Genomic DNA, 20381 nt, shown 5'->3' on the forward strand with positions numbered 1-20381 from the left:
GCACATAAGGGGTTAAAATACGCCGAACCATGTGTCCTGTATCATAGCTCCATGAATGATCGTTGCAGCAAAAAAAAAGCCGCGTGAAAATCTGTTCGGTATTCACTGAGATATGATTAATTAAATGCGCTGATAGCTCATTCCACCAGTCATACAGATTACACTGAGTGGAGCGGGTGACCGATCTAAGATGGCGGCCCCATGTCTCGCCGCGCCAGTAGGCAGTAGCGGTCGATAGGGCGTCTACTTATGTGATGTCTATGGATTCGGTCTCCCCTAGGACCCCGCGTGATTCCATTGGCTGAAAAAACCATAGATATGTATATAAAGGCTAGATGGCTCAAGGCGGAGTCCCTAACGGCATCACCTGGCGGCCATCTTACGACAGGGCGCTCGCTCACTCGTAGCATTGAGTTTAATGGTGCAGGTACTTTTAAATGACCATAACTTGCTTAATTTTCTACCGATTTTCAAACGGTTTGGGTTTTTACAAACGTTATTAACGTGGCTATAATTCTGGATGCTTTAACATGTTTCATGAATTTATTTTTTATTTTTAGTATAGGTATGCAGTGTCATAGGTACATCTTTGACGTTTATAACAAACCAAACCGTTTGAAAATCGGTAAAAAATTAAGCAAGTTATGGTCATTTAAAAGTACCTGCATCATTAAAACTCAATGCTACGAGTGAGCGAGCGCCCTGTCGTAAGATGGCCGCCAAAATGCGGACGTTGCACTCAATTGGCCAGCAGCGCGGACGAGCCATCTAGCCTTTATATACATATCTATGGAAAAAACTCCTTATGAGTAGTTTTCTTAGTGCCTTATTACAATTCCTACAAAATCGCGTTATGATTTATGTAGTTAGAACATTGTTAAAATTACAATTGATGTCTTTTAAATGTTTCATATATAAATGAGGCTATAGGTGGGAGATCTACATATTGCTTGTGTCATTTTATTATTTAGATTATTATACTGTACCATTTCCACTTTTGACTGTCTACTTATACAATTACTTACTCATTACTTATGCAAAACATGATTACTACATAGTTGAATCACACATTTAAATTATAATTATAAGCTATGATTTCTACACTTTTACTATTAAAAAATATATTCCGTAAGGTATGTTAATAATTTACAAAAAAATAAAAGTATTGTTTTTCGTAAAGCAGATGATGACACAAAAGTACTGACGTGTCTGCAACATGAATATTAGTTTATTATATTATTTTTTAGTTAACTTTTAATTTTTAAAAATTTTTGCTTCTATTTTGTACAACATAATTAGCTTGCTAGCCGCGTATGCAGACGAGATATTGCAATGACACATTTTTGAGCAGGCATTAGTGCTAGATACCAATCGGGGTCCTAGGGGAGACCGAATTGCTCACGACACCGGCTCGACCGGTTTCTTCCTGAGACCGGCTCAACAGAACGGTTCGTTCAAGAACCTAACATCACTAATGCATAGCAGCAAGCATGGATGAAAGTGCGCAGCGTGTATTGGAGTATCTAACAGAGGTAGAAGTGGCTGCAGAAGATATACTTGCAGACAGACAACAGGTGAGTTTAAGCGTAAGAGCACTAATAGCTACAAAATTCATGTTGAGAGATGTTAGTTGAATTTGATAATGTTTACAGATTGTGGATCTGGATCTGCGGAGAAACAGGAACCGAGAAGCACTCAATGTTTTACGAAACCATTCAACAAACGGCAAGTCTAAACTATGTTGTAATTTTCATAAGGACTGTTCTGGGCTGGGTTCCCCGAGACCTTCTTAGTTTTACGTCGTTCTTAAGTTGTACCTTATCGTTAATACGTGTTTCCCGAAACGTTTTTAGTTATGTAGCTACCTTGTGTAAGTCATTCTTTCGGAAGGTTGGTCTGGAGCACTCTTATGGCGCTTTTGCATTGCATAGTACCCCACGGTTTAGTTTAGTTTGGGTCGGGTCAGACTCGGAGCCTGCAGCTACAGACCCCCGCCCAGAGACCCGCCCCACCCAGCAAAATCTGGTTGAAAAGACGTCGAAACGACGACTTCTCCGGACGTCTTAATGACGTGAAATTCTGGTTGAAAAGTGAAAGGTGAAAAGACGTGTCTTTTCATGGTCGTCTTTTAACCTTTCACTTTTCAACCAAATTCAGCCTTTATCTAGACGTCAACGACATGAAAAACGTCTATAAAAGGGCAAAATTTCTATATTATTTCCTATGTCTTTCCAAGGGTTTAACCTCATTTTAAGAATGAATTATATAATATTAATTATACTATTATTATTAGGCTAATAATTATCTCAAAATAGGACAGCTAACATAAAGGTAATACAAATGTATATGTCAAATACACATATGACATGAATATTTCATTAATTGGTTTGTTTTTTCAGCCATACTATATCCCTCACTTGGCATGGTTAAGGTTCTTACCTTCATGATCAGTTATCCTTGTTGTCCCACTATTTGACTGCATTTCTAATGACACAGATAAACCTTTTGTGTTCTGCTATTTATACCAGAAACTGCCTTTCACATGCATTTTAGAGGCTGTTTACACTTGGCATTAACATGTGTTCTCGTCGATCGGATCACAAGTGGACGACGTTAATGCCAGGTGTAAACGGTGTTCAAAACGTTTTGAGCTCGTCCACTTTCGACCACTTTCAACCACATCCAGAGGTGGTCGAAACCACCCCCGACCGGATCGCCTTGGAGTTGCGGAACGCACATGTGGTTGAATGCGTTCGAACAGCCACACGCGACCGCCCTCTCTCCGCCCATTTATCCAATCTGAGGTATTTAACACAAGCTTTACGTCTTTTTTTGACTTCTGGCGTGAACATTCGATGAACAGCGCTATTTTTAGCCTTTCATTAGTTTTATCAATGCGGCTGATCTCCGTAGTTTCGTTTTGAAAGCGTGTGAAAGCTGCGCGATCCCACTTCATCAATTGCGCTGAAAATTCAAAGAAAGCTCTTACATACTCATGTACAAAACACTGTGCAGCATGTTAACTTGCTAAACAAGCAGTGCACTCCGACATAATATTAGTTTGCATCCATATAAACTCATAATTACTCCCGCTCGGGTTTGAATGACAGCAGAGAGACTCGCCCACCGTCTCACAGACCACCCCCTAATAGTATTCAGCACAGAAGCGGTCGAAAGTGGACAAAAGAGACGGATTTAAATACCAGGTGTAAACGTAGTGTGTCTCTCTCGTCCACTTGTGATCCGATCGATGAAAACACATCTTAATACCAAGTGTAAACAGCCCCTTATATGATCTGAGATAGGCATACATACATACATACATACATACATGGAATTGTTTTAAAATTCAAATACAAAATACTATCACAAATTCACAGATATCACAAATACAAAATACTGTGTGAAAAAATGTATTTAAATAAAAATATTTGGGAAAAGTGTGGGCATACTGCAGGAAAATTGTGGGACCACTGGGCATTTTATGGGTGAACTGAGCACATATCTGGGTCTAAAAACCCATAAAAGTGCTTCATTTTTTAAAGTACAAAATAAGCTTGGCTGAATAATTAGTCTTGTTGAAAGTCGCAGTAATAAAAAAAGACAAACTAAAAATGTTTAACATACATTTCTTTTACCCCTGGGTATAAAAATGTTAAAGGGGTAGTTCACTCAAAAATGAAAATTCTGTCATTATTTACACACTCATCAGTGTTTCCGCTATATACATTCTACCGTGGCGGGCCACCAGGCGTAAAACATCCCCGCCACGCCTGCGTTTGTGGATAGAAGGGATACAGCAAACGAAATCTTGCCGTATGAGCACTGTTTTATCTTAATCCTTCACCCAAACCCAACTCTAAACACAACATTTCACACGATTGTAGGTTGTATTTGGATCTCATTTAGCCAGAGCCGCTGTTTTTATCCTAATAATCCTACCTCCAAATCTAATCCTAAACTTTTCGGCATTTGCTGTATCCCTTCTAGACAAAGCTCACGGCGGCAGCTCGCATATTAAAGAGCCCTGCCAGACTGGCTGTCTTTAAAAATAAATAAATTGCTTTCTGGATTCGCGTTGTTCACTCATTTATAAATAAATCGCCTAAATATCAATTTCCCCATGGGTTTAGTTTCATGCACACATAGATTTAAATCAACAGATGATGATTAGGCTACGTCTCTGTTTTGAGAAATAATAATAAAATAAATAAGCCTACACGAAATATGTTACACTGTAAACAATTTCTGTAGAAATTACAGTATTAATGGGTATTACTGGCAACTAGCTGCCAGTAACTTACTGTAGATTTTACATTTATGTTATTTACTGACAACAGTCTGTTCAAAGTTAAATGAACATGAAACATTTTTAGTCTTTATCTTCTACAGTAAGTTACTGGCAACCAGCTGCATAATTACAGCAAATATTTTACAGTGTACACTTAAATAATTATCAGATTGACAAAACGAATAAAAAAAGTATTTAAGTTTCTTTTCTTTTTTTGTGACGCGCTGTAAAACCAAAGCAGCAGAAAGCACGTAATGTTTTTAAGGATTTTAAATAAGCACAACGTTTTCTCCTTATTGTGAGTTTACACAAATAAAAATACAACATTTACAGTTTCTAATGTTGTTGTACTTTTATCTGTAATGTATGACAATAAATGTAGGGTAATTTAAGGTTCAAGGTCATCACGCGTATGCTGTTCACCGGCGCATATACACGGACGCAGTGCAGGGCTGCGAGAAAAGACATGATTAAACTTTCGATTTAACACATTACGAGTTTTTTGGAAATTCATTTGGAATCACTGTACTCATTTTATCAACTTATCGGGCCATTAGTTATTCAGAATATAGACTGTAAGCGCAGCGTGCTGCTGACCGCTCAGCTGTCAATCTTCTGTGCTTCAGATCGACACTCACAAAGTTTCACATTTAATGACGAGATATTTGTCCAAAAAAAAGCTAAATACTGAATACTACTCATATGGGAATGTAAGACATTAATAGTCGAATCTGTTTGTAAGGAAACTTACATTATTCCCGTGGGAAGAGAAGGACGTTGGTAATTAAAACTTGAGGCAGACGGTGAGACGGTTTCATCTGTTTTCAGACAGCAGGGTCGGGGTACCCGCGGGTGAAACGCATATATTTGATGTATATTAATGTGTCATTTGAGTTGTAGATGCAGGTCGGGACTCAATAAACAAGAGTTAACTGCGGGTCTAACATCCAAGACCAAAATTCGACTCGATTCCGATAGATAGCAGTGTTTAAATGGTCCTGTGCTTATTTGTGTTTAAGCTCTGTCTGAAGACCCTTAAAGGTTTATATTTAACTGCGCGATTTGCGGTGTGATCGGGTCGGCGTCTTTATGTCAAACGGGCCGAGTGTGGACTAAATTGCTGCTGATGTCGGATAACTGGTCGGGTGTTCTGTCAATCACAGCAGTGCGGATTATCAAACAGGATTGTGCGTGACTTTGCAACAGCTCTGTAACGTTAAACACGAGCATGAACTTGAACACTACATTAAAACTACAATGAAAGATCCGTACGAAGCTATAAAACGTATTTTTTAAGAAAAAATATAAGGAAAAGTAAATGACAGCATGAATATTATAAAAATAAATGTAAGTTTACTGTAAACTATATTGTACATTTAAAAAAAAAGTACATTTTTAATCATCATGGGCGCCCCCTGCCGCCACAGCTGTAAAAAATCCTAGAGGAAACACTGCTCATGTTGTTACAAACCCGCATACATTTCTTTGTTCTGATAAACACGAAGGAAGATATTGTGAGAAATGTTTGTAACCAAACTGTTTGTGTAAATGATGACAGAAGTTTCCTTTTTGGGTGACCTACTTAAGAAAATGTAGGAAATTTAGCTTGTGGATTGAATATTAAATTACATTTATTTAACCACATAAAACCACTTATTACTAAACAGAAAAAGCAGGTCCAAGAACAATATTTCTCCTCATGGGCACCAGTTGATATTTTCTCGTCCGATTCTTTCTTCATCCTGCTCTCGGTCACTCCAGGTGTGTTGTCCTGGTTGCTTTATGGTTACAGCATCCTAGTGAGAACATAAAAAAATTAAATGTTAACATTAAAAACAGGGGTTGTCTTAACAAAAAGCAAAGCATGATCAATCCAATTAGGTACACTAATATTAAAAGGAATTTATATTTTATTTTACCTTTGTTATTTAGTCCCAATTATGTATTGCTATACTCCATTTAAAAACTTAAAGCGATACTTCAGACAGATTTTAAAATTACCCCATGATGTACTCACACTCAGTAACTCGACATACACATGTTCAGACAAACACATTTGGAGTTATTCTAGAAAATGTCAGAGCTTTTCCGAGCTGAATATGGGAAAAAACATGGATCAGGGTACATTTTCTGACTTCCCAAAGAAGTGCAGCCTTTAAAGAAGTAATCCACAGCGCTCCAAGGGGTTAATAAAGTTAATCAATGCTATATAGTAAGAAAAGATAATGTTTTAAACTTTATAAACTTTAATAACTAGTTTCCGGTAACGATGTCTTGGACTCACACGATTCAATGCGCAATGAGTGGCAATATTTGAGTATGGATTACCCCTGTGAAGGATGAATGCACTTTATTGAGGTTTAAAGTCAGAAGTTGTTCCCTAACTGTTGTTTTCTACCATTATAACGCTTGGAAGCGCAAGTATAAAAGGGGCTATTTACACTTGGTATTAAGGTAATATTATTATTATTATTATTATTATTATTATTATTAAGTTTAATTTATATAGCGCCTTTCCATAGCTCAAGGACGCTTCACAATAACAGCTAACAGTAAATACATACAGCAGCAGACAATGGACAATTGCCCAGTCCAAGCGATCACAGTTGCGTTTCGCATTGCAAATGAAATAAACAAAAAAAACAAAAAAAAAACAAAAATAACATAAAACAGAAGCAAAAACAAACAGGGTCAAATCAGGACAACATGGAAATCGGTTGGTAAGTCAAGAATCTGAGCAACAGGATAATCGAGTGTAAGGAACCTGATTATGAAAGACATGTCATGACAGATAGTATTTGTTAAACAAATGGGTTTTGAGTTTAGACTTAAATTCATGCAGTGTTGTTGCAGCCCTCAGAGACAAGGGAAGAGAGTTCCATAGTTTAGGGGCTATAACTGAGAAAGACCTACCACCCATAGACTACTAAGATGTGATGTTGTCGATCGGATCACAAGTGGACGATGCTAAAGACAGGTGTAAATGATGTTCAAAACATCTTGAGCTCGTCCACTTTTGACCACGTTCAGAGGTAGTTGAAAACACTTTTGATCGGATTGCTTTTGTAGTGTAAGCGCGCATGTGGTAGAATGTGTTCCAACAGCCACAAGAGAATATCAAAGAAATATCAAAGAAAGCTTTTACATATAAATGTACAAAACATTGTGCCGCATGTTTACTTGCAAGCAGCGTACTCTGACATAATATTAGTTGCGTCCATTTAAACCCGTCATTACTCCTGCTCATGTTTAAATTAATCGCCCACAGTCTCCACAGACCATCCCCTAAAAGTATTCAGAACAGAAGAGGTTGAAAGGGGACAAAACTGAGGGATTTAAATACCAGGTGCAAACAGAATGTGTCCTTCTCATCCACTTATGATCCGATCGACAAAAAAAAAAACACACATCTTAAAGACACACTATGCAGTTATTTTACCTTAATATAACAGCTTCAAAGTTATTTCGGTGGTAAACAAAGTCATAGTAAGGCGAATCATCCTCCTGTTGAAGCTCGGGGAGGACGCCGCTAGCAAAACCAGCAATGCAAGCTTGAGAGAACCGCCCCTGACAAATCTCGCGAGAATCACGACTTGCTTTACGGCAACAACGTCACACAAGTTAAGCTTGTTCGACTTCGTGCGACGGTGCAGGAGCCGACCGCCGGATGACGTCAAAGTACAGTGAGAATGATCCTAGACGGCCTTTGACGTCATCCGGCTGTCGGTTCTTGCGGCGCCGCATGAAGTCGATCAAGCCTATAACATCAACTGCACGCGCGAATTTGAGACGTGAGGCTAAACGATTTAAAAGTTAAGAGCGTGTTTGGAAGAGAGTAGGAAAAGGAAAAGATAATCTGACCGTGTTAGGAACCGGACAAGAGTCCCACTCGGTCAGGCTTTTACTCGTTAGCGTGAGCTAAAAGACAGCACTGGATGGGATGCTGATCTGGCGATCTTGTTGATGGACTAGTAGGTAAATCTCTTATTTGTAAACTTGTTTGCGGTCTTTGTTGTATGTTGTTGCGCTTGCTTGTAGTATGTCATGCGATTATCATGACAACAGTTGTCAATATCTCACATAATTATCAGGACATAAATAAGCCTAGAGGTTGTAAATAGTGTAAACATGCACAATTTGCAAACTATGATGATAAATAACAATAATCATGTATAGTGACATTATAGCGAACAATGTTATGAAATAATGCAACGTACACAATTAACTTTGTCATGGCATTTTGTAATGTTTACATTACAATAAAAGAACACAAATGAAATAATACAGTAGACATAGACTATAGACTGTTTACTTGTGATTTAGCTGCAATCATGTAAAAACGTTATAAGTCAGCAAACGTGGTACTTTATTATTATATGCACTTTACACTTGGAATAAACTTCTTATTATCCTATTACCATCATCTGTAGTTTAGTAGACTATGCAGTAGCCTAATATTTGTATGAAATTGTGAAACATTACCTGGTCATTATCTTTGGAGTACTAGAGTGGGAAATCACGACAGTTGGAAGTATTCTCCAGCGACTCTAGGGGTCGCTGTTTGACAAAAACGCCGAAGTGCATAGAGCGGCTTTAATACCAAGTTTTAAAAAGCCCCAAAAACACAATCACTTCACCAAAGTGTGTCATTCTGCTTATAAAAGAAATGTGCATGCAGTGAGCAAAGACGTTTCTCATGATGATGACGACTCACCTTTATGGATTCAGTCTTGCATAAGCAATGTGACACGGAACAGGCATTTGCAGAAATACTGATAGGAAAGGAAAAGAAACTGAAGTTAGTTTCAAGTTAGACAACTGTTCCCATATTTTTCAAGCTTCTGAAAGTTCCAAGTACTAAGAATTCATGAAATATACTCCTACTTTCAATCTTAAGTATAAAAGGAAGTTGTCAAATTTCTTAAAGCTAAGAATCACTCTTAGGGGCCAATCACACCAAACGCATTTATGGCAGTTGCAGGCTCCTTTTTTAATTATATTCTATGGGCAGGGAGTATTTGCGCACTGTTTATGCGCGCCGAACGCCTTGCGTTTTTTGCCACCAGCCGCAGCACACGCTTTTGAAGGAGCGCTGAGAGCGGAAAAGCAGCCGAAGCCATTCGCATCTTTCCATTGTCCAATCGGATGGGGGGAGAGGCGGGCCTTACGGTGTGGTGAGGGAAGTTTACAGTTGCTTTGAAGAACCGGATTCCACTCGCTCACTCTCTCCTGAGTGTTTGTGCACCTCTCACCCTCCAACAAGGTCAGAGCAAGCGCCCTCTTTTTAAAGTGTCTGCTAATATGACAGTTAATAGCAAAATAATATCACGCTTCTATATTTGATTGACAAGACAGCTGACTCGTTGGTTGCTAGCAATATGAAAAGCCGCGTCACGCTGCTCTTTTTTTTAAAAACACAGTGCGTCGCGCCTTCCGTTTCCAAGCGTTTGAAGTGCATTTGGTGTGATTATTTTAGAAAAATAAAACTGAATTCGGGACAAAAATTTAATGGATTTCATAGGGTCCTACTAGATGCTGCTCCTCCACGGCTTTAAAGAATGATTCTACAGCCCTAGAAATATGACATCAAACACGGAACAGGAAAGGAGATTCCTGTAGCAGACACCCTCTCCAGAAAGTCCATAGCAACAAAACATGACAATCTCATCAAAGATATGGACATGTAGATTCACTTAATTGTAAAAACCTACCAGTCAGTGACACAAAGCTGCAACAGATCCGTACCGAGGCAGTTTTCAGCAGCTCAGACAGATGATCTTGGATGGATGGCCTGCAAAGAGGAGACAATTTCCCACATATATTATTGACTTCTTAGACAAACTTTCATTGACCAGTGAAGATAAGAAAATAGTCATATCTGACCTGAGATATGCGCACACGCTGAGAAACGAAATGTTATTCTGGCTAGGAATGTGTAAGCACGCAGACAGAACACATGATCGAAAGATGCAGTACTTGCCTGGTGCAACATAATTCAAATACCAAGGAACCCATGATTCCTCATGAAATACCAATCAGACCATGGCAGGTATTAGCTTCAGACCTCTTCACCTCGAACAACGAATAAATGGTTAATGTAGATTACTATTACCATTTCTTCCAATTAGACAAACTCAACACTACTACGGCTGCCACTGTCATCAGCAAGCTTTCGCGAGACATGGCATACCAGTAAAATTAAAAGGTCCACAAAATCAACACAAAGAGTTTAAAGACTTTGCAAAAACATTAAGTTTCACACACATTGGCCCACATGACTGATCCCTATCTCATTTTGGTAGAGTATAGGAACACACCTGTTGACAACCTCTTCATGTCTCCAGCCCAGCTCCTCATGAGTCGCAGACCGTGATCCATACTGCCAACCACAAACCAGCAGCTCCTACCTGAGATTGTCAGTTTCACAGAGATATGCTACAATGGAGTAAACAGCAGCATCAGAAAAAGTATTATTATCGTAGTTATACGAGCAAATTTGGTGGTACAAAATAAAACGTAGCGCTTTTCTAAGCAGATTTAAAAGAGGAACTATATTTTATGGCGCAATAGCACTTTTGGGAGTACTTCGACTCGACGCAGTAACACCCTCCCTCTCCCATTATGAGAGGGAGAAGGGAAGCAGATTTTTCAGGCGAGTCGAAGTACTCCCAAAAGTGCTATTCCGCCATAAAATATAGTTCCTCTTTTAAATCCGCTTAGAAAAGCGCTACGTTTTATTTTGTACCACCAAACTTGCTCGTATAACTACTCGTCTTAAATAGGAAAAACGTTGATGTGTTTGGTCACTTCTAACTTTATCTCTGTTTGGTACCATTGAATGAATGGGGCTAAGCTAAATGCTATTGAAGTGTCGCAGCGCGCCCCAGTGCTTACGTGCACGCACACAGATGATAGAGGGATGTATCAACAATTCTTAGTTAAGGTAATAACATAGTTTAATATGGAAAATGGATAGATTATTCATTTAAGTATTCATACCACTTTCATTCAAAGTGTCTATTATTTCTTTCAAACGAATGGCGATGTAATATTCACGTCAGTACTAAAAGCTCAATTTGTACTTACTTTAAGTCTCCTTATTTGCACTACAAAAAATGAAGAACAAGACAGAAGCAATAATAAGAAAAGTGCTTAGGATACCATAATTCATATCTACACTAGTTATTCTTATCCCATAACAAGTATGTTTACTGCTGTAACTGTAGATGTTTTACTGGCTCCTGAAGGATTATCTTATAGTTGTCTTTGCTTTATATATATATCTCTATGCTTTTATTGCTATAAAAAAGAAAGCAGACATATAGCCAGTGTCACTGTTTGATTTGTATGAATGAGCTGTGTTCTGACCTCGAGCAAACTGTACATCAAGTCAAAGTAAGATCTGACTATTTAATTAGTTATAACTATTTTATTTATCATTGCATTGAAGAGACCAACATGCTTTTTCACTTTTGAGCACTTACTTCTGATTCTGGTGGATGTGAAAATATGAACAAAGTAATACTTACTCTTTAGCCAATAGAAAACATCAAGACACACCAAGAAAAGGATCTGAAAGAAGTAACAATAAATATACAACAGTTATTTATTCAGAATGGCCTTTAACATTTTAAAGTAGACTAGTTAATGTAATTTTGATAGAGAGCTGAACAAAGCACACATACATTGCACTACATGGAGTAAACTTGCGATATAATTTGTTTAATACATTTAAGAAAAAGCACAACACGTTTTATAAAAGATATAAAACAAATATCCACTAACGTTAACTGTTAGCTCACAGCTGTGCCACGAGCTCAATCAGGCTAACGTTAGCCATAAGCTGAAAAAAGCCCACATTACAATACTTGGAGTAAACTTGCATTATAATTAACTAAACAATTTAAAATACATTTAGAAACAAGCATAACACGGTTATATAGAAGATATAAAGACAAATAAAAGATTTCCATTAACTGATTAGCTCACCTGCGCAAAGAGCTCAGTCAAGCTGACAGCGCTCGAGCTAACATTACTAACAAACGATAAACATTCAAATTGATCATTTATTAGTCGTATCGACTTATACTGACATCTGAATTAACATCCATGTGAACTAATTTCAATAAAGTAACCACGAATTTAAGGAAACTTACCCCAGAATCGACCACAAAACAGAAACACTTGTCTGAGGAGAAAATCTGTAAATCCAGAACGCGCGTCTCCCCATTGAATAATCAAGTGATCACAAAGCATGAGACGAACGCGCGCCTCTGCCAATAATATCATATCAAAAGAAAATAAAGATATTTGTTAAAAGATGAAAATGAAGTGCTTCTATCAGTGCTGTACAGGACCGAAATGACCTGTTTAGAGCACATTTAACATATTTATTTAATTCAAATAAACAGAAATATTAATAGACTTTAAACAAAGCACGTGTTTCATTATCGGTCAATGTGCTCAGTATTTATTGTTTCTACATATACATTCATGCATATTTTGTCAGGATTATTATTGAATGGAGACACATTGAAAAGTGGTCCGAAAAAGACGTCTAATTTTAGGCTAAATTTGGACTGAATTAGACGGACCAAACAAAGACCAGTTTTCAACGTATTTTTTTGGACTAAATGAAGGTCATGACGGGCCGACGTGATTTAGCCTAGTGATGGTCGTTTTCGAAGCACTGCTTCATGAGGCTTCGAAACATTCGGAGCTTGTTTCAAACTGGCCCAAGTCACGTGATTTTAGCAAACAAGGCTTCATTACGTCATAACTGTTTCGAAACGTTTCGAAAATCCGATGGTTCACCACTAGGGGGAGTTGATCACATGACCACTGTCTAATATGTTTAGGTGAACTCGGGTCAGTTTTATTATGAAAGTTCATAAAACATTTAGGCATAAGAAAAAAATTTGTTTGGTTCCAGTTTCCGACCGACCCTGCCAATTTATGTGCGACCCAAATTTATTTTATGAGCTTGGGGAAGAAATAATACACATTAAATAAATACACAAAAACTTTGAGGCGAACTATAATTTACCTTTTAGTACAGCACCGTTTTTGTAAAGCACGCGATGCAACGTCCTCTACCAATGCTAAAAACAAGGCAGCTATACGGTTGTTAACACAATCGTTCACACATCGTTGTCGTCACTTACAAAAGCACTGGTAACTTTTGGTGTGCATTAACACCCGCCAAATGCGGGTAGATTTCGGCCGTGGCGGGTAAGACAGCCAATCCCACTAGCCACTTTGCCAGGTTGAATATAATTTTTTAATTGTAGTTTTCTTAAAAGTTATGCGAAATGATAAACAATACGCAATGCGACAACTTCCATGAGCACTCTGCACCCAGCGCAACGCAAAGAGACCGTTTGTTGAGAGACGCGCACGCGATCAGCGGGGCGTTGCGGACCAAAGCGTCACCTTACAGAGAGCGCGCAAGAGCTGATGGATTTGCGAATGCACAAGAGGACGCAGTCTGAGCGCATACACACTTCGGGAAAGATAAAACATTTGCATGGAAGTGATTGATTAGATATAAATTGCATGCAAACTCTCAGTGCAAGAGCGAAGAGAAATTCAGCGCATACCTGGATGCACACGAAATCAAAGAGCTGAGAGGTTTGCGCATCATTTTAATGTTACAATAATGCCCTCTCAACATTTGTCATTAAAAAGTCTTAAATCACTTTTATCAGTAACCATGATCAAGCTTATAAAATACAAATGCATAAACTAGCTGACAGTAAAATTAATGTACATTTCTTGACAGTATTTACTGCATATTTAAAGTGGTTGTCGATGGTTTTTGTGTTTATCTTTTCAGTTTAGAATTAGTGTATCTTCTACACCCCTGCTCTACTTTTAATATATTCATTCAAAGTTAATCTATTTATGCCTTACTTACTAGCATGTTTTTCATGCACCTAAATATATGATATGATCTATACTGATATACCAGCTATATACCAGCTAATAAATGTTGTCTTAATTTGGGTAGTCAGACTGCATTTGAAATTCAGTCTGCATCTAATTTAGCAAGTAAATTTGCTCGAATTAAAGTCATTTTAGGATGCCAAAGTCAAGTTTAATCATATAAAATTGATTTTACCAGCAACAAAAATTTGGCCAGTGAAAATGCTGAGTGGCTAGTAACTTTGAAAAACTAGCCACTTTGGCTGGTGAGCAAAAAAGTTAATGTCAAATCCTGATTATGACAAAAGAGATAATCCGTGGAGACGTGCTGCGCTGCGTGAGACAAACACGCAATATAGCCAAAGTCACCTCATATATCCGCTATTCAATTTAAAAATGTAACAAGTTCCTTCCTATCCCTTGCTGCCACTGAAAAAAAAAAATAATAAAATCCCTACCGACCCATCACCTAAACTGACAACCAACCAGAACCAAACTTATTTTTTTTATGCCTTATCCTTCTGACTAATAACACTGCAGTTTTATCCACTTTTTGTTTATAGACAGATTTAATGACAAAAATGTGCATAATTAAAAGGTTAGTTAGTTTTAATGATTTGTTTGCCCTAAATAAAACTAAAAACACATATTAGACTTTTAACTATGTCTTAATTAAGTTAAATCATTTTTTTAAACATATTTTAATACAAATCTTGCTATTATTTTGTGAACAAAAGTGTAAAATGTTTGAACATATCTGCTTTTACACTATTTTGACCAGCAGGGGTCGCCAGCGTGTGTGGTGTTTCGAACTGCTTCGAAAAACTGAATCAATTTTCGAAGCAATTGGTTCAATTGATTCGAAGCGTTGAAAAGCTTCATTTCTCCCATCACTAATTTAGCCCAAAAAACAATGTCTAAATGACGTCTTGTGCTGGGTGGGGCATTCTCAAATGCCTCGTTTTTCGAGACAGCGCCCCCTGCTGTTTGGAAGACCGTATAACACCCCTATCCAAATGGCATTGAAAACAATAGGATGCAATATTACAGTCTCGTTTTATTTAAAGTTATCCAAATAAATATTTGCGTTCCCTGCTTAATGCATGTGCCTAAAAACTCTCTGTATTCTCTGACCTAACAAATTACCCAGTAGTCTGCAGTATTTTTTGAGCGTGTGTGTAATTGAAAAAAAAAATTACTGATGGAAGAGATACAATTACAGATTAAACTATCTTCAGAAAAATATTAGCCTATGTGATATTATATAATGCTCTTATTAACATTATGTCACGCTAACATTACAAAACCTGTTTTTTGATATTTTGAATGTGAAGCAAAACTTAAATAAGAATAGACAAAACACCAATAATAAACAATTCTGTACTTTATTGAACAATTACCATAACATCATCTTGCTGTAAACAGCAGAAAGCAAAGAAAAAGGAAGAAAGAATTGTGTTAGTGACTTATTTTCACCTTCAATTGCATCAAAGAGTATAGAAGCACAAGAGGGGAAACTCAATAGAACGTTCCATTGCAACACCAGCGCCCAGCAGCAGCCCTACGAATCCGTCATTTTGGAATGAGAGCCTCGAGAGCCAACTAGAAGTAATGGCAATATCAGCTACTTTGTACATTAAAAGATTGAATTCAAACTGAATGATGATAACACAGAATAACATACAATCAGACTAGTGATCATTAATCCCTTTTTACAGCTTATTTTCAGATATTTAGACAAGTCTTCCACTTTTATATAGGCTAATTTTACATACAAACATACCGACATAAACTCATCCACACATAATATTTTGGCTCCATATACATACACATATACACACATATACATCTGAATTGCTCGAAATGGGTTAAGTAAAAAAACACAGCCACTGTCCAAAAGTGGCAATTATACTGTAGGTAGGATAACAGACAGAGCAAAGCATCATGTTCTATAAGATTATAATGTTTGTAGTGGGATCCAGGGGATTAATATGTACAAAATATATATTTAATACCTAGTGGAGTTGGTAACTAATAATAGTAGTAAATGTGTAAAGTAGCATAAAATAGAATTGCATAATAAAGCAAGAAAAAACTACATTAAATGGGTTTCTATTTAATGATTGGATTCCACAACTGATAACAACAACAAATCAACACATAACATACAAGACAATACAGCGTTTCGTGTAGGTGTAGCAAGTTAACATAATTTTAATTCAAGAAACTTACTATTGCGCTTCTGATTTGGCTGTGAGATTCGCTGAGAATGAATTGAGAATGAATTGGCTGTGAGAATTTTCATTCCAAAATGGCGGCCGCGCTACCAAGCGCCACCTCGTGACTGTTGCCAAAAACGAATGAGAGTTTCCCCTCTTGTGCTTCTATACTCTTTGATTGCATTAAAAAGAACTCTTCATTTATAAGTCACTTTGGATAAAAGCGTCTGCTAAATGAATATATATAAAATAATGTAAATGCAGAAGTAAGTAATTACTTCCTGCAGGTGATTTTTCCTTATTTTTTTCAGTCTTATGGAAACTGCTCTGTCAAATTCCTTGACTTCACTACAATAAAAGATGAATGCCATTGTTAAAAATATTGTGTAATAACAAATACAATTTTTTGCAAATGCAAATTACAAGCATACCTAGAGTGATAAGAAGGGCCACGGAGGAACACCTCCTCAGCTTCCTATAATGCCTGCATTTCACATAGCCCATGAATGATGACCTGTCCATATAAATTAATACATCAATTAATTAATATAAAAACATTGCATATATGACAACAATAGAAACAATCCAATTGACAAACATGTTTGGGCCTACTTCAGGATCAAGAAAACTACAAATAAATTCCACTTCATTATTGAAGTTCAGTTGAGTTTTAGATTTATAAAACAGAGCTTTGAGGTATTGAAAAAGAATAGCACACTGCTGCTCACTGTCCATGGCACACATGGCTTTAAGGGGAACCACTTTGATGGTAATCAAAATCACTGCAGAATTTCTGGAAGTGAATTCCCCCTTTGAATTGTTATATCCACCTTTAAAAAAGAGAGAAAGAGTCAAACTCAAATTCAAATTTTAAGACCACCCACAGAGTCCATTAAAGGAACCCAAACAAAAGGCCAAATGACTAGGGGTGGCACAGTTCATGAAAAAAATCCGAACCGTTCGGTTCGCTTGTCTCGGTTCGGAGCGTGTGCGCGTCGCACGGTTCGACGGTTCATGGCATGCGCAATGTATGTAGCCTCGTGCCCTGTATGTGACCACAGATAGCGTGTTTCCCTTTCGCGAATCGCGCGAAAGAAGAGGTGACTGGTCTGGAGCGTGAATGCTGCAGGTCATGTTACGTGTAGCAGGGAACTACACTGCGACCAAAATGGTCGCATATGCGACCTTTTTAACTGCCGTTGCGACCCTAATTTTTAATGGGTCGCAAATGTGCTACCTTATGTTTTAGACAATATGCTATGATTTACTAGCATTTATTAAAACAGAAATGTGGATTTTAAGAATACGTTTTATAACGTGCTCTGAGCCTTCAACACGTTGACTTCATTTTGCGTGAAAGCACGTCGTGTCTCTCCCTATGAGTGTGCGTTCGCGTGCTCTCTGTTTCTCAATGAATTGGGTGGGACGCGAATCAAGCGCAGTGTCTTCCATGTTTCTGAACTTGAGCAGAGGTCTTTCTTCACTGAGGATGCGGGACCCGTATGGTTCCGGGTTTATATTTTAAATCGTCTGTCGGGTCCGCTTAGGTCGTAGTTTATTTACTTTGGGTCCCAAGTCTGATTAATATTGTGTGTATAACCCGAGTCGACCGGAAAACAGCCATGAGCGCCACCGCGCCAAAGCCCGAGTGCAGTTTCAGCGTACCTCCGGTTTCTATGGCGATGGTTCTTGCGACCACGCGCTGCATTTTCTTTCTCACATTTTTTTAATAATCTTATTATTAATAAACCATATCTTTTCTAAAACCATATCCATATTTACAAAGTTTGCACAGAGATTGCAGCAAAAAAAGCAGTGCCAATGTCAAGCCCACCGCACCGAACGAGCAAAGCCCAAGCCGACCCGGGACACAAAAAACGCAAAGCAATGCAAAGTCCGTCACCGGGACAGCAAGTAGACTTTTAAATCTGAAATAATGAGTGGATTAAGCTTTTTTAATCGGCAAGAGAGAAATAGAAAGATAGAGCAGAAGCAGTAAAAGTGCCTATCTAATAGAAATGATAACCATTATAACATCAGTCATAACATCAGTCACATTTATAATCTATAGACCTGCACTGTATATTAATATACTATGCATAGTATTGTATTATATTGAGTTTAATAAAAGGGGTCTAATTGCTTCATATATCAGTGCAAAATCAGTAAATGTTTTCATGGTGCTTTGACAAACAGTGTCAGCTTTGTTAATGGCAAAGAAAGTGTGGGGTGGTTAGATTAATGAAATATAATGTGAAATTAATATAAATTTTCAATAAATCAAAGTATTGTGTTGTGTCACACATTATTAGTTCTTCGTCACATGTATAGTAGACCATTATTTGTCAGTGGGTAATGATTGCCCTTTTCACCGGCTACCACCACAAGTAAAATTCAGACTGTGGGAAACACTGCAACGTTTAAGAAAACAAGAAGGCATGTGGTTTAAAAGATGGCAAGTAAAATAAAAAGCATATCTGTATGCAATACAGTTTCATTATTGTTCATTATTATCCAGAGCGCCTTAATATAACTTGAAAAAAATATGTGCGACCAAATCATATTTTGCGGCAGTAACTGAAAAAGTTGGTAGCGCAAGTGCCACCAGTGGAAAAGGTTAGTGTAGTTCCCTGTGTAGAAATGCCAAGTTGGAAGGAAGAAGTCTGCCCGGAGTTGGAGGATGCGCCAGCGTCGTATAAGTTTGGTGTGTGGAAACATTTTTTATTTCATGTTACCTATGACGACAGCGGAAATAAAACAATAGATAGAACTGCAGTCTATGGGTTGAATGTGTTCGAACATTAATAAGATAATACATTTCTGGAGTGTTAAAAAATGTAAAGAAAAAATAACAAGAACCGTACTGAACCGAGACCATAAAACCGGTATACGAACCGAACCGAGGGTTTTTTGAACCGTGCCACCCCTACAAATGACACATTCTAGCTCACAAAAGCCCTTTTCACACAGAAATTCCGTAAAATACACGTAAAATCCATCCTGGATTTTTCCGGAATAGTTAGAGTTTTTGTTCGTTCACACTGCCAAGATTACACGGCATCTGATGGTCCCGGAAAGACACGTGACATGTTGAAAGTCCCGCCCTCTCTTCCACGCAGTGTCTGAAGTTTGCATATTATATATTATTTCTCTCTCCAGAAACAACTCGCGTGCATTTTTGTTAATGATAAGATTATAAAGGAGCGCGTGAATGCACAGTTCTATGCTGGTGAATGATCTCAGCTTCAGAGTGGATATTTGACAAGCTCCCTGATTTCTGCTTTGATACAGTTTTCAGACATTTCTCATCGTGATTGTTTATATGCATTTAAAACCCGCATTTTGAGGAGCTGAACAATATATCTCGTTGGCATGACATGCGGGTATTTTCGTTTATTATAGCTCAAATGAGCACGTGACGCGAAATTCTTTTATGCTGCTGAATGATCTCCGTTTCAACGCAGTAAGTAACGAGCTAACTTACCTGATATCTGCTTCAGTCTAGTATGCTGACATTTCTCGTAGTGAATGTTGTAAATCCCTCATTTTAAAGAGTTGAACCAACTTCATGTTGCTATGACACGCGCGTCCTTACTACGGCACGTGCGTCATTGTTTATGCGTCTCATATATCATTTTCTGATAACTGCTTCAATCTAGTTTGCAACATTTCTCGTGGTGAATTTTTATATGCATGTTATCTCTCGTTGTAAGGAGCTGAACCATAACTTGTGTTGTGTCACTCGACACGCCCTTTACGGCATTCTTGTTCACACAGAGGGTTACCCGCGTATCTTACTAGGTCCTCTTTCCGGCAACGATCCCAGAAGATTAACGGAACAAGTTTTTGTTCACACAGACGCTTGTCTGGCAATTTTACGGGTATTTTCTGGGACCAGAGGTCTGTGTGAATGGGGTTATAATAATACCATAGGCTGGTTAATAAAT

At 37.9% G+C, this 20381-nt stretch overlaps 1 protein-coding gene and 1 long non-coding RNA gene across 4 annotated transcripts in view; one reads left to right on the plus strand and one right to left on the minus strand.

Moving 5' to 3' along the window:
* The first annotated feature begins 1346 nt into the window (after positions 1-1346).
* pdrg1 (p53 and DNA-damage regulated 1) overlaps positions 1347-20381 on the plus strand; it is a 30142-nt gene continuing 11107 nt past the window's right edge. The window contains exons 1-2 of the mRNA XM_055185000.2: positions 1347-1574; positions 1653-1725. Of these exons, the coding sequence (XP_055040975.1) occupies positions 1491-1574; positions 1653-1725 (157 nt within the window). The 5' untranslated portion in view covers positions 1347-1490. The remainder of the gene's footprint in view (positions 1575-1652; positions 1726-20381) is intronic.
* On the minus strand, positions 8440-15334 carry LOC129428097 (uncharacterized). 3 transcript variants are annotated; one of them, XR_012373084.1, is made up of 5 exons: positions 12448-15334; positions 11821-11863; positions 10609-10726; positions 10003-10082; positions 8440-9063 (listed from the first exon to the last, which is right to left on the minus strand). It is a non-coding gene; the product is annotated as an uncharacterized lncRNA (long non-coding RNA). The 3 variants fall into 3 exon arrangements; XR_008638836.2 differs by lacking the exons at positions 8440-9063; positions 10003-10082 and adding an exon at positions 10090-10363; XR_012373083.1 differs by lacking the exons at positions 8440-9063; positions 10003-10082 and having other exon boundaries at positions 10090-10726.

The sequence above is a fragment of the Misgurnus anguillicaudatus genome, chromosome 14, assembly GCF_027580225.2.
Source record: "Misgurnus anguillicaudatus chromosome 14, ASM2758022v2, whole genome shotgun sequence".
NCBI classification, from domain to species: domain Eukaryota; kingdom Metazoa; phylum Chordata; class Actinopteri; order Cypriniformes; family Cobitidae; genus Misgurnus; species Misgurnus anguillicaudatus.